The sequence below is a fragment of the Ovis canadensis genome, chromosome 17 (assembly GCF_042477335.2).
Source record: "Ovis canadensis isolate MfBH-ARS-UI-01 breed Bighorn chromosome 17, ARS-UI_OviCan_v2, whole genome shotgun sequence".
Classification (NCBI taxonomy): Eukaryota; Metazoa; Chordata; class Mammalia; order Artiodactyla; family Bovidae; genus Ovis; species Ovis canadensis.
Window position 1 is genome coordinate 45,204,932 of NC_091261.1, and position 15,505 is coordinate 45,220,436.

Genomic DNA, 15,505 nt, shown 5'->3' on the forward strand with positions numbered 1-15,505 from the left:
AAAGTTGATTTTAAAAATATAAACAAAAACAGAAGCAATACTTCTATGTTCTTAAGAAACACAACTTTGAAACAAAAAACAGGTTTAGCTAATTAAATGTGTCATTTTGTTTTCATTATTTTATGTTCTAATGATCTCAAAAGTTTTGAAATGGAAAACAAGACGCAAGGAAAAGGAAAAAAAGGCAAAATGCCCCAAGCAAGCCTAATGCCAACACATTCTTTCCAGTATATGACATGTTCTCCTTAAGACCCACATCATTCTCCAGATATAATCAGTTCTGGACAAGAGTAATTACTCTAAATTCATGCTCTTCAAAACCATATGCTCCATATTCAATCAACAAACACCTTGTCCCAAGCATATGGCATCCTACAATTTTACAATTTATGCTTGCTAAATAATAATGTTATTTTCTGAGACTGCAATTAAGTTCCTTCTTAAAAACTAAATTGATCACAAGAGTAATAATGTTTTTTAGAATTACTGTCTACCCTACAGACACTTAATTACATAAAGAAGCAGTATGAAACACAGGCATCTGGATCTCAGATTTGAATTTTAAAAGTCATGCATAAAACTTCTGAGTAGTATACTCAGAAATATGAAGTCTGGGAGCAACTGTAACAAAATCTTGTCTCTTTTTTTAAAATAAACTTTCCTCAAAATAGTAGAGCTCCAGTAAACGTTTTATCTGGAGTATTTATTCTCCCTCAACTCAGTATTAAGTATAGACAAGGTGGTAAGTATCACTCGATATATCACTGGGAGAGTTCTATTTCTCACTTCTTATTCACAGAAAAGAAGTTAAACAGAATACTGTCAAAGAGGGTACTGTGGTTCTTCTGTTATTTATATTACAAATGATTGATATAACTTAAACTGATTGCAGAAGCCAAGTCTATTCTGAATCCCCTATCACTTTTAAAAGTTGCTCTTAAAATAATGGCACTATGGAAAGCACTATGGAATGGCACTATGGAAAGCAATTTGGGTCTCAAGACCCAAATTATGGGCTAAGACTTCACTAACTGCTTGAGCTTGGATTGGTCACATAGTCTGTCCTCATCTGTGAAATTAGGGAATGTACTAAATGATTCTGGGTAAAGTCTTCTGAAAATGAAGTCACTCAGTCGTGTCTGACTCTTTGCGACCCCATGGACTGTAGCCTATCAGGCTCCTCCATCCGTGGGATTTTCCAGGCAAGAGTGCTGGAGTGGATTGCCATTTCCTTCTCCCGGGGATCTTCCCGACCCAGGAATCAAACCCAGGTCTCCCGCATTGCAGGCAGATGCTTTACAGTCTGAGCCACCAGGGAAGTCCCATAAAACATCAGAATTAACTCACTTCACCAGTCCCAGGTTTTAACAAACCTTCCCCAAAATACAGCTTTTAGTTTCAAATTCTCGATGTCAAATTATTTACTCATCTGGCTTACCAACCCTATTAAAATGTAGAGTTTTTTTTAAAAGGACAATTGATTAGAGGACAATTTTTATGCCAACAAAGGTTGAAGATCTATGGCTTGGTGGACTAGCGCAAGGCCCATGAAGAGAGGAACTAGGAAAATAATGAAGGGACAGAGCCAGGTCTGACTTTGACTTAAGGAAAGGGGGCAGGAAGGGTGGGCAACCCAACTATATTTATCTCTTTTTTGGAAGGTACTAAGACTCTAAATAACAGACCATTAAAACTGAAAAACAAAAAATTTCCAATCACTGTCTCTTTTCCCTCAACTTTCAATCACCCCTCAATTTACTGCAATCTAGTAGCGAGCCACAGAACCCCACTCTCCTCTAAGGACCTCATGACCTTCCAGGTACTAAGCACTTGATATCCCTGTGGTCTCTTACACTGCTCCTGGCTTCACTATTTACTTCCTGTGTGATCTTGGTGAAGTTCCATCACTAAATTTCTGAACTAAGTTTCTTCACCTATACAATGAGGATAACCATATAAAGGAGGCTGTAAGAAATTATTAACGTGTGTTAAGGCACTTCAAACAATGGCTGACACACTAAATACTCAACTGGTGGTAACTAATAACATATTATTTCTAATTACTTTCTCCCTGGAATCTTCCCTCATTTTAAATGTCACCACTTTTTTGGGTTCTCTTCCCCTCTCTCTTGCCATTCTTCAGTCTCCTACTACTTTTCCCAACAATTCAACCTCTGAAAGCGGTGTGTCCCCAGGATCCCTTCTTTCCTCATTAGCATGTTAAAACGTCCCTGATCATTCACAAATACAACACAAATGTATTATAATCTTACCTGTTACACTGCTGCACTTCCCTGTGCACCGTGAGCTCTATGCTGCTGCTGTTGCTAAGTTGCCTCATTTGTGTCCGATTCTGCGCGACCCCATACACGGCAGCCCACCAGGCTCCCCCATCCCTGGGATTCTCCAGGCAAGAACACTGGAGTGGGTTGCCATTTCCTTCTCCAATGCATGAAAGTGGAAAGTGAAAGTGAAGTCACTCAGTTGTGTTCGACTCTTAGCAACCCCATGGACTGCAGCCCACCAGGCTCCTCGGTCCATGGGATTTTCCAGGCAAGAGTACCGGAGTGGGGTGCCATTGCCTTCTCAGTGAGCTCTATGCTGCTGCCGCTGCTGCTGCTGCTAAGCTTCTTAAGTCATGTCCAACTCTGTGCAACCCCATAGATAGCAGCCTACCAGGTTCCTCCATCCCTGGGATTCTCCAGGCAAGAACAGTGGAGTGGATTGCCATTTCCTTCTCCAATGCGTAAAAGTGAAAAGTGAAAGTGAAGTCGCTCAGTCATGTCCAACTCTTAGCGACCCCATGGACTGCAGCCTACCAGGCTCCTCAGTCTATGGGAGTTTCCAGGCAAGAGTACTGGAGTGAGTTGCTATTGCCTTCTCCAGTGAGCTCTGAGAGTCCAATTCTTTCTTCCTCGCTGAGGTAGCCTCAGCACCCCGTGCAGTGCCTGACTCAAGAAATGAATGAATGAATAAACTTTGCTCATTCTAAGTGATTTCATTCATTTCAATGGCTTCAGTCATCATCTAACTGCTGAGAACTCGCTGACCCACATATCCAACCAAAACTCTCATCTCCAAAACCTGCAATTTAAAGTCCTGAAGCTAAGACAATGTGAAGAATAAAAAGTGATAGAAAGTGGAGGACAGAGTGTGGAGGACAGAGTAGACAGGAAGAAAAATCTCTACAGTCCAGACAAGAGTAATCAAAATAGTTACGATGTTTAAAAAAATCTTTTAAAGTTGAAACTCCAAATAAATCTTGAAAAAGAGCTGACAGGATTTGATAAAGAGTAACAAAAGAAGCAGTCAAGAATAACTCTTAGAAATAACTTCCAAGACTGATTTTATTTTTGCAATTGTTTTAATTAGAAAGAAAACCTTTCCTCAAGTTTTCTACTTTTATAGCCCTGGCAAGGCAACTCAGAAAATTTTCCATTAGTGAAGTAAATGGTATATATCACTTAGAGCTTAACCAGAATTTAAACTACCACCTGTTTTCCTAAAACAAACCATTCAACTCCAGTCATTTCAAATGAACAGTAAACGTAATACTAAGATACCCAAATCACTGACCAAAAAAAAATTCCACTTCTTATATAATATCCATAATATTTATGCAGTAGGAAAAATCCCAACATCACAAATATAACTATCACTATATTTCAGAATTATAAACCAGAGGGGAAAATTCACTGCAATATGAAATATTATACTGCATAATTACTGCTTATTTATCCAGTTACAGTAATAAGTAAAGATAGGCTCCCTTATAAAATGCTTTAATTAGAGTGACAATCGTGATTCATACATCAATTTTATTTTGTTGCTCTACCACAGGCCTACAGTGGACTCACTTGTGAGATGAAGTGGGGAGGGGAGGCAAGAGATTGTGACTCTGATTGTGTATGACAGGAGAGCTCTCATATTCAGCAAGAACATCTGTCAGGGAAGCACCCCTCCCAACCCCCAAAAGCCATATCTAAGTCTAGTCTGCATATTTCTATTGATGGGCAAGACTTTAACTGATCCAGATTCAGTAAAAATCAGTACTCTAGAAGAGAATGGAATCTGCTATATTTCCCTGAGATCTCTTGTACTAGAGTAACAAATACTTCATAAAATCAAGAATACTGTCAAAATTCACATAAACATCTACCAGAAAGTGCATAAATACACACAAAACAATTTTTTCCCCAAAACAGAGAGAAAGTGACACCTACCAAGAGCCTCTATAAACCACGAACACTGCTGTCAGGCTATACTTCTAAATCTTGTTTAAGAACTCTTTAGAAAAATGTTATCCCTAATATTTAGCAGGTGAGAGAACAGTTCAAGAGGTTAATGACTTGTCCTATGACTCTCAGCTGACAGGAGGTAGTGTTAATATTTGAAACTAGAGCTTACCGTGGCTTTCCTTAAAGCTCCACTATTTCCCTGCAATTTATTTAAAAATACAGAATTTTTACAGTATCAATATTTTAATTCTAATTTAGAAAATTACATTAGCAGAATTCAAAAAAAATGGTGGAAAATGTCAGAAAAAGAACCTTTCTTAAGAGCTGGAATGGAGTAGATCCTCCATAAATTCCTATTAAAACAAGCTAGTGAAGGGTGGGAGGACTAACAGCTATAAATATCTCAGAACTCGACCACAAGACAGATAAAATTTTCCATTTCAAAAAAAGTTATGTTATAGTAATTAGATTCAGTATTTTTACTAGACCTACATAAGTGTAATAATGACAAAACCATTGTTTAAATAAGAGTTTTAGTTCTTCCTGTTCTGTGATGGTATCTTATCAAGGCCCAAGCATTTGGTATGAATATGTTGAAATGATGTGTAATCAACAAGGATGCTAAAGATAAATTCTTAGAGATGTGAAGCGAATGCTTCCTTCCACTGTAAACAAAATGACTGAGTCCATTTCTTGAAGAAATCAAGCTCTATTTATATTCACTCTCCTGAAATGGCACAGGCAGCCTTAGAAGGATAAGTTTATAATAAATCCCTGCATTTGGAAAACATTGTTGCTAAGCATCCTCTAACATTCAGCAGAGTTTATATAATTCATGTCTCTGCTGCATAATTAACATCTCATGTTTTCTAAAAAAGCATGGTATGCTTATCTATGCTGTTAATTTAAAATATTATAAATTTTGAGGGAATTAATAAAAGGTTATGCAACTAATTAATTAGAAAGGCAGCCTAATCCCAGGACAGATACAAACATAGACATTAAATGTCAAGATGTGTCAGAGTTGAGCTTTTAAAACAGCTTGTCTGCTTGAGATAAAACATTTCAAAATGCAGCTGCTCTTTGCTTAAAAAGGTGAACTACAAAACATTAGGCTTTTGGACAAGTCAGGACTTATCAAACCACACTCCAGCTCAAAATTAATTATACGGAAAATATAACATTTGAAAATCAGTTTCACACCCAGCATTCAACATCAAACACTGTATCTGCTCAGATAAAACAAGATACAAGCGTTGAAAGCAATACTACAGTAGTATTTCCAACTTTCTTATTCATTACAGACATAAAGTTAAAAAATATGGATAATATCCAGTAACACTAGAATAGAAGAGCAGAAAAGCTGAGAGTATACACACTGCGACTACAAATCTTCTGTCCTCTGGAAAACCATGCACAAACATATCTACTACAAGGATTTTGACCTTTTGTATTAATAAACCACAAATAATAACCTTATGATTACCAAAGCAATCAGGAACATAGTGCACTTCAGTTTTATTAATTCTGAATCACTTCAGTGTATGCAATGACTAGATACCCATGCACCACTTTTGTTAAAAAGGGCAGAGTTTCCCCAGCTAAGAGGCCAGTTCAGAAGAAAGGAAAACCATCAGGCAGCCAACACACAAAAAGCTCAAAGAACATATATGTCCACAAAGCATAAACAAGCAGATGTTCTAGGAAAAACACATCTATATTCTTCTTTGTATTCTTCATTGTTAATCCTCAAATATTTCCTTAATTGTGCCTTCCTAGCTTTCAGAATTATTTTCATTTTACCTGTTACTTTAATTAACTTTGTATTGGAGTACTGCCGCTTTACAATGTTGTTTTAGTTTCTGCCATAGAACAAAGTGAATCAGCTATATGTATACATATATCCCCTCTTTTCTGTTATTTCCTTCCCATTTAGATCACTGAAGAGAATTCAGTAGAGCTTCCTGTGATATACAACAGGTTCTCATTAGCTATCTGCTTTACACATAGTAGTCTATATATGTCAATCTCAATTTTCTGATTCATCCCACCCCCTTCTCCCCTCTTGTTATCCACACATTTGTTTCTCTACATCTGTGTCTCTATTTCTGCTTTGCAGATAAGTTCATCTGTATTACTGTTCTAGACTTCACATATAAGTGATATTACAAGATATATGTCTTTCTCTTTCTCTTTCATTCTATATGACAGGCTCTAGGTCCATCCATGTCTCTGCAAAAGGCACAGTTTCGTTCCTTTTTATGGCTGAGTAATATTCCATTGTATATATGTACTGTATCTTTTTATCCATTCTCTTTTGATGGACTTCTGGCTGTTTCCATGTCCTGGCTATTGTAAATAGTGTTGCAATGAACATTAGGATGCATGTATCTTTTGAACTATGGTTTTCTCTGGGTATATACCCAGGAATATAGATCAATGGAAGAGGATAGAAAGCCCAGAGATAAACAGACGCACCTACGGTCACCTAATCTGTGATAAAGAAGGCAAGAATACACAATGAAGAAAAAGATAGTCTCCTCTACAAGTGGTGCTGGAAAAGCTGAACAGCTACATGTAAAAGAATGAAATTAGAACACTCTCAAACACCATACACAAAAATAAAGTCAAAACAGATTAAAACCTAAAATGTAAGGCAAGACGCTACAATATTCTTAGAGGAAAACATAAGTAGAACACCCTGTGACATAAATAACAGCAAGATCTTTTTTGGCTCACCTCCTAGAGTAAAAAAATAAAAACAAAAATAAACAGAACCTAATTAAAAGCAAAGGAAGCCATAAACAAGAGAAAAACAATTCTCAAATGAGAGAAAATATCTGCAAATGAAGCAACTGACAAAAGATTAATCTCAAAAATATACAAATAGCTCATGCAGTTCACTATCAAAAAACCAAAAACCCAATAAAAAAATTGGTCGAAGACCTAAATAGACATTTCTCCAAAGACATAGAGATGGCTCAACACCACTAATTATTAGAGAAATGCACATCAAAACTACAATGAGGTATCACCTCACACCGGTCAGAGTGGCCATTATCAAAAAATCTATGAATAGATTATTTTTCACTTTAAAGTTTTATTCAAAACCATTATACACACCTGCAAAATAAACCTGGACACTCATCTTCTAGAAGAAATGACATAGTGGTTCAGGACAGTAGATCACTATCACAAAAAAACTCTAGGAAGAAACTCAACACTATCAGTCAGAGTCAAAATTATATAACCTAAACTTAATTCACTTATTTAAATCAGTTACAGAGGAACTCCAAAAATCAGAGAGATGGGTGGCCTTGATCAGTGGTTCTCAAAGTATAGCCCTTGGGATAGCAGCACTGGTATCAGCTGCAACCTGAGAGAAATGCAAATTCTTGTACCTGACCTGGACCTATTAAACCAGTAGGATGCAGCCTAGGTTTGTGTCCTAATAAGCTCTACAACTAATTCTCATACATAAGTTTAACACAGGAGAAACACTGGCCTAAGTTAATTTGTTCACAAGCAAGTTCAAGATTGGCTACTTCAAATCACTTGGGAAACATTACAAACACTGATTCCAGTTCCCCACTTCCTTTATTCAATCAAGTATGGAAAGGGAGTATGTATGTCAGCCTAAGGCATGACAAGGTTTAAGCAACAATAACCTATGTCAGTGGCTCTCAAAGTGTGGTCCCCAGACCGACTGCATCAGCAGCAGCTGAAACATGTTAGGAATTCATAGGCACCAGCCCAGACCTACTGAAATTGAAATTCTGGGAAAAGTGCACAGCCAGACATCTTAGAAAACTGTAGTTTGCTAAGTTCTCCAAGTGATTCTGATGCATGATAAAGTTTGAGAACCTCAACTCCAAGTGATCTGTCTGGAATTGAGAACATGTGAAATGAATGAATTCTGCAGAAGAGAATATATAATAGAGGAAGAATTAACTTGTTCACTGATGAATACATCTCCTGGAGCTGGATTTTCTGTCCTCATGGAATTTGGAGGTTTAGGTGTCTTACTTCCTACACGTGCCAGTGGGACTTCTCAAGCTGTCCACTTAAACACAACCTAACTGGTGAACAATGAAAATGCCTCCTAAAAAGCACTGGTTTTAACCAGTGAGTGAAGCTGCTCAGTCATGTTCAACTCTTTGCGACCCCATGGACTATAGCCCACCAGGCTCCTCTGTCCATGGGATTCTCCAGGCAAGAATATTGGAGTGGGTTGCCATTTCCTTCTCCAGGGGATCTTCCTGATCCAGGGATCGAACCCAGGTCTCCTGCATTGCAGGCAGACACTTTAACCTCTGAGCCACCAGGGAAGACTGGTTTTAACCAAGATGTAGTTAAATCCACAGTCAGAACTATACCTGAGAAATCTTGTCAGTGGGAAACCCAAAACTGACTGGAAGTGTACAAAAAACAGCAGTAGCTATTTAAGGGGGCTTCCCTGGTGGCGCAATGGTAAAGAATCCATCTGCCAATTCAGGAGACACCAGAGACGTGGGTTCAATTCCTGGGTCGGGAAGATCCCCTGGAGGAGGAAATGGCAACCCACTCCAGTATCCTTGCCTGGAAAATCCCATGGACGAAGGAGCCTGAAGAACTACAGTCCACAGGGCTACAAGAGTCAGACACGACTGAGCACACATTTAAGGCACCACAAGACACTTCCTCGTCTGTCTATTGCTACCTATGATGGTAGCAATAATCACCTGGAGTTATTCCTTTAGCACAGAGCAGGGATTTTTGAAGGCAGCAGAGGTCAAGAAGAGATGAAACTCACCAGGAGTTTAAAGACAAAACTGAACTCAATCCTGAGATTAATAAATGTTTTTATTACTGTACCAAGAGAAGTAGAGGCTTCCTTCATAACTCAGCTGGTAAAGAATCCACCTGCAATGGAGAAGACCCCAATTTGATCTTCCCAACTTAGGGAAGATCCCCTGAAGAAGGGGCAGGCTAGCCACTCCAGTAATTATGGGCTTCCCTGGTGGCTCAGCTGGTAAAGAATCCGCCTGCAACGCAGGTGACCTCAATTTGATTTCTGGGTTGGAAAGATCCCCTGGAGAAGGGATAGGTTACCCACACTCCAGTATCCATGGGCTTCCCTGGTGGCTCAGCTGGCAAAGACTGTGCCTGCAATGCAGGAGACCTAGATTCTATCACTGGATTGGGAAGATCCCCTGCAGAAGGGAACAGCTACCCACTCCAGTATTCTGGCCTGGAGAATTTCATAGACTGTACAGTCCATGGGGTCGCAAAGAGTCAGACATGACTGAGTGACTTCCACAAGAGGTGTAGAGCAGTAACTATGTCTCACTATATCTCCTGGTTTTCACATACATTTCCCAAATACTTATTAGACATCTATTTTGTACTAGAAATCATTAATATTGCCTCTAAATATTAAGATTTTACTATGATTTTTTTTGTAAAAAATTATGATTCTAACTTTGTAATTCTAAGCTCAATGTAATAATTGTGACTGCTTCTACCTGTCCAAGGACACTTACTGTATTAAAATAAAAGAGAGGGCCACCAGTTCAAACTTTTCTAGGCAGTCATTTAAAAAGACTAAGAGCCATTCAATTTTTACCCTAATAACTTCTCTAAATTTGTATTTACTTAGGAGGAAACATTAAATGTTCAATTCTTTTCACTTAGAACTAGAAGAATACATAATCAAATTTACTATATGGCTGAGTTTTTTACTCCTATGCTCAATGCACATATTAGGGATGCCCTTGCAAGTTCAATAAGTAAGATATGCCCATTCTATAGCATTTGCAGCATAATTCTACTATTTTTAATGCATACAGAGTTTGAGTTGTTTTATCTTTCCTTCTGAGTCACACTATTAACCAAATGTATAATTTACTCAAATCCTTAGTCAGAAACTATAAAACTGTTTCAGTGAGAAAATGCAGTTGACTTCACAATCTCTATTAGTCTGCTTTGTAGCATTATTTCTAAGGACAATGCAAGAGAAATTCATGACTAACCAGTTTAATTCAGGCAAACAAGTATAAAAGAGATAACAATGAAGTGTGGAAAGGCCAGGTATATGCAAGTAGCTAATGAGGTCAGGCCAGATTTACTGTGTAACTTGGGTATTTCCATGTTATTACCCATTTATTACCCGAACTTAAGTTCATTCTACCCTTCCTATCTTTTCTCCCTCCCTCTCTTTTTTTCCATTTCTTTTTCTCTCTTATATCTGGGGAATGTCATATTTACAAGGGTACTTAGATATCATCTCAGAGAAGGCAATGGTACCCCACTCCAGTACTCTTGCCTGGAAAATCCCATGGACCGGGGAGCCTGGTGGGCTGCAGTCCATGGGGTCCCTAAGAGTCCGACATGACTGAGCGACTTCACTTTCACTTTTCACTTTCATGCTTTGGAGAAGGAAATGGCAACCCACTCCAGTGTTCTTGCCTGGAGAATCCCAGGGACGGCAGAGCCTGGTGGGCTTCCATCTACGGGGTTGCAGAGTCAGACACAACTGAAGCGACTTAGCAGCAGCAGATATCATCTACCATAACTCTGCTAATTTACAAATGGAAAAAATTAAGGTTCAGATAAGGTAAAGAACTTGCCCAAGACCACAAGTCTGATCTTAAAGGTATTTTCTACTAAAAATCCATTTTCTACTACAACTCCCCACCCCGCCGCCTCTTTAGGAATATCCCTTGCAAAAACTTCTAGGACACTGTTCTTAAGCTTTATTCTCTACATAAAATTAGAGAACAACACTATGTAATACAACACAGGCTAGTATTTAAGACAGTATACAGAAAATCATATTATTTTCCCTACTAGACACTTCAGCTCTGAGACTAAATCATTTTTAAAATTACCTTCTCAAAATCTGATTCATTGCTAGATTAGGGGAAACAGAAGTTTAAACACCTGATGATTTGAAATCATTAAGTCATATTAACAGCAGTTAATACTTATTTACTGCTTGTATATGCCACGTACATACATCCTTCTCATGTGTACATATCTTCAAATAAGTGTTCTCTCTCTACCCTACCTTCTGACCCTTTCACAACTTTTTCAATTAAATGTAACACAGCAGTAGAAATTAAGTTTTCCTGCCATCTTCCTAAAGTTCTTGGGTGGGGCGGGCGGGTGGGGGGTGGGGTTCTATTTATATCTAGTATGTGACTAGAAAGTAGATGATCCTATTTATATCTGGTATGTGAGTTACAACATCACTTTTCCCTAGTTTTAAGTATGTATCTCACTGTATTGTTGTTGTTTAGTCACTAAGTCGTATCTGACTCTGCAACCCCCTGGACTGCAACCCACCAGGCTCCTCTGTCCATGGCAAGAAAAGTAGAGTGGGTTGCCATTTCCTTCTCCAGGTATCTACTAGACCCAGGGATTCAACTCACGTCTCTAGCATTAGCAGGAGGATTCTTTAACACTGAGCCATCAGGGAAGCTCTATCCCACTGTATAGTTCTTTACAGATCTTTTTCCTTCATTAGATTGTATGTTTCTAGACAGCATGAATCCCAGAACCTTCTAGAAAGCATGAAATCTATTAGAAAGTTGAAAAAGAATGCTGAGGAATGAATCCTTGCCTAGATAATAGATAAGCAAGTACAAAGTAATGCTTAAAGAGTAATCCAGACTCTTCATTGTCACCTAATGGAATGAAGGAAGCAAAGTAAACCACTGATATTTCTGTTTCTTGATCAGCAGGGAATTCATTTTCATGATCAAACTCATCAGTGTTATGAAGAACAAGAAACTAGGCAGAAAGGGACTCCGTCCTAGACCATAAAGTACCAGAAGAATGTTAATATTTGCCTTGTCATCTGCATAACCTATAGTCCTCCCTAGTTGTGTGTCCTCTAAAATGGAAATTGTGAAAATGACCAAATAGAATGAATTAAAATTTATTTTTTCTACAAAGAATAAGATATCCAAATTATCTCTTTCTTCCAAATATATTTTCTGTTCTTCCTTCTCAAAACTGTTTCCCTGCACCCCTATGTCAGATTAGAAAGATCAAATGACTTATAAAAGAGTCCAGAACCTAGTAAATTTGATTAACTATGAATCAAAGCTTTGCAAATAAAAGTTATCATATTTCTATACCAAAACTGTAAAAAAAAAAAAAACCCAAGAAACTAAATTCCCAATTTAAGAATTCAATTTCTTTCATGACCTACAAGGGTTAAACTTTATTTAAAGCACCTTATGAAGATACTGGATAGGTCACAAACTGGAACAGAATGCCACAAATGAAAAAAGATTCCTCCAAAATATAAAAGGACTTAGAAACATACATCCATACTAGAGGAAAAAATAAATTTAAGGAACCTAAGATTCCTGGCAAACTAAAAATGCTATAAGGTATACGCCCAGTCTTAGAAGAAAGATATCTTTTCTAGGAAAGATGCCTTTTCTAGAAATAAATACTCTCAAAACAACAACAACAAAAGATTATTCGACGTTTTCAATAAAGTCTTACCTGCCTGATCTTTGCGACCCCATGGACTGTAGCCTATCAGGCTCCTCCGTCCATAGGATTTTCCAGGCAAGAGTGCTGGAGTGGATTGCCATTTCCTTCTCCAAGGGATCTTCCTGACCCAGGAATCGAAACCGGGTCTCTCGCATCGCAGGCAGACGCTTTACCGTCTGAGCCACCAGGGAAGCCCATCAAATACTTTAATAGGCTATAAAAACTGCTCTGATCTGATTACATTTTCCATGGCTAAAATTACCCTGAAAAAAAAGGTCTTAAGAGCTTCCAAAGCAACTACAGTTATGCCGTGGTTAAAGTCAGAGCAACCGATTAATAACAGCCTTTATACATTTTCAAACTGAAACATCACTGTCACATTATTTTGAGGCATAGAATTCTTAGGTCTCACGAAGTACCTTTTTAGCACTTCAACAAATACAAAGCTGCCCTGTAAGAAAAATTTTCATTCTCCAGCAAGCACTTCTATTTTCTAATAGGACAATATCAATAAACACTTTCACCATCAACACTGCCATTAATGCATCGAGTTATGTGTGTGTGTGTCTGTGTGTATCTGTGTACTTAGGAAGAAAGATACACACTGTAACACTGGTTATTTTTAGGATGAAGGATTAAGAGTGATTTTTTTTTTACAGTTTTCTGAATTACCTGAATTTTTAAAAACATATATATTTTTATGATTAGAAAAAAATTAGCTGTTTCCAATAGGAAAGTAATGAGATATAAATTATCAGCTTGTAAATAAACCAGAGTTATTAAATCCATCAGTACAGACTCACTATAGCAATCACTCTCACCTGCTTCATTACACAAGGCTTTCAAGTCTGCTCCAACATATCCATGAGCACTATTTGCCAGCTGTAGCAGTTCAGCTTCTGTGAGTAAATGGGGTACCCTTCGAAGCAGTTTCTGGAGGATATCCAGCCTGTCTTGAGCATTTGGAACTCCAATCTCAATCTCTTTATCAAATCGTCCGGGTCTTCGGAGTGCACCATCTAAAGCATGAGGGCGATTTGTGGCCCCAAGGACCAACACCTGTCCTTCACTTCCTTCCTAACAAAATAAAATAAAAATATATTACATATTCTTCTGAAATTAAAAAGAAAAAAAAGCACTTGTTATACAGACAAGGATAGATCTAACTGTTCACACTGCTAAGTCCTATCCCTTTTTTCTCAAATTTCATCATTCATCCCACATTTCCCAAAGCTCACTCTAAATACCCCTTCACTTAGAAAGTTTCCAATACTTAACTCTCCATCTATTGTAAGTGACGTCTCTCTCACTTCTGGCATCTTAACTACACAATTCTCATGACTAACAATCTATATAACATTTATACCCTGTACCATATAGTTTTAGTTTAACTGTTTTAAGTTGTTCTTTTCCCCCACTTGAAATTAAGATTATGACTCACAGTCATTAAAATTATGATCTACATGTGCTTCAAACAGAACAAGGCTCTATTACACAGTTGTCTAAGAAATCTTCCTACATATGGACTATTTCTTTTTTGTTTTGATAAATCTTCAAATTCCTGAAAAACATACAATATAACCAACACCCAAGTATCAGATACCCTTGAATACATATGGATTTTTACCCTGAGGATAAAACTTGGAACAATATGATCACAATAAGCCATCCGTAGAAATTATCCAACATTCTATTCAGATGACCTAAGTGCAATCTCACAGAGACAAGTTTAACTGAAATGTAATTTGAAGTAAGAAAACTTAAACCTAATCAATTAAACTGGATGTGCCAACAGAAAATGCATGGACTACAATGAATCTATGAATTATGACTTTAGAAGACAAAAAACACAGGCCCTTAAACATTTCCAGGCCAAAACATTAGTGTCACATGCTTGCTCCCAGTCCTGCCCAAAGGCAAGAACATCAGTTCACAGCAGCCTATCCCAGTGGCAGAGAAAGAAATCGCAATGACATAGTAATTAAGATCCTCCAACACAGAGCCTTCTATCAGATTTCTACTCACCAAAAAACTACTAATTATAATATAGCTCTCCACATGTATTTTTAAGAATGAAAAGAGAGTTGTTTATAAACAGGCATTTGGTCAGCTTAACAACTGTACTTCTTATAAATGGACAAACTGGTGTCCCACTGTATGTATCAGTCTCTTGAGAGTACTGTTATTATGGGCCTGTCCTCAGAGCCCCACTAATAAACTCTCCAATAAACTAACAACACTGACTCCTCCAGCTCTGTAGTGTATGTGTGCTGTGTGCTCAGCTGTGTCTGACTCTTTGTGACCTCATGGACTGCAGCCTGCCAGGCTCCTCTGTCCACAGGATTTCTCTTCTGTGTCTCTTGCATTGCAGGCAGATTCATTACCTACTGAGCCACTGGGGAAGCCTCCCAAGCTCTGTAAGCTGAGGTCCAAACCTGGGACATTATAATCACACCCAGGTACTTCCCTAAGACTGAGAACCAGGTGGTCATCCAGAGTGCCGTAGGCAACAACCCTTCTCTTAGGTTACTCTTAAAATTGTAGCACAGGTAAGCAAATAACAGAAATAATAACCAAAAGTTTGTTATTTTCATATGTTCAGTTTCTACCAATAGGTAGTAAAACCAAAAGGCTCCAACTCTCTAGTTTTTTAATGTGCAAAAGAAGGACATGGGACTCCATGATTTCTAAAATTTCTTTAGGCTCTAACAGTTATTAAAATTCTAAAAACTGAGTTCTTTACAGTCTTGTGTAAGAAGTGTATTCTTCTGATAAAT

The 15,505-nt window shown here is 37.9% G+C and overlaps 1 protein-coding gene across 1 annotated transcript in view; it reads right to left on the reverse strand.

Moving 5' to 3' along the window:
* AFG2A (AFG2 AAA ATPase homolog A) overlaps positions 1 to 15,505 on the reverse strand; it is a 350,811-nt gene that overhangs the window by 316,772 nt on the left and 18,534 nt on the right. Inside the window, exon 10 of the mRNA XM_069557480.1 lies at positions 13,550 to 13,805. Within this exon, the coding sequence (XP_069413581.1) occupies positions 13,550 to 13,805 (256 nt within the window). The remainder of the gene's footprint in view (positions 1 to 13,549; positions 13,806 to 15,505) is intronic.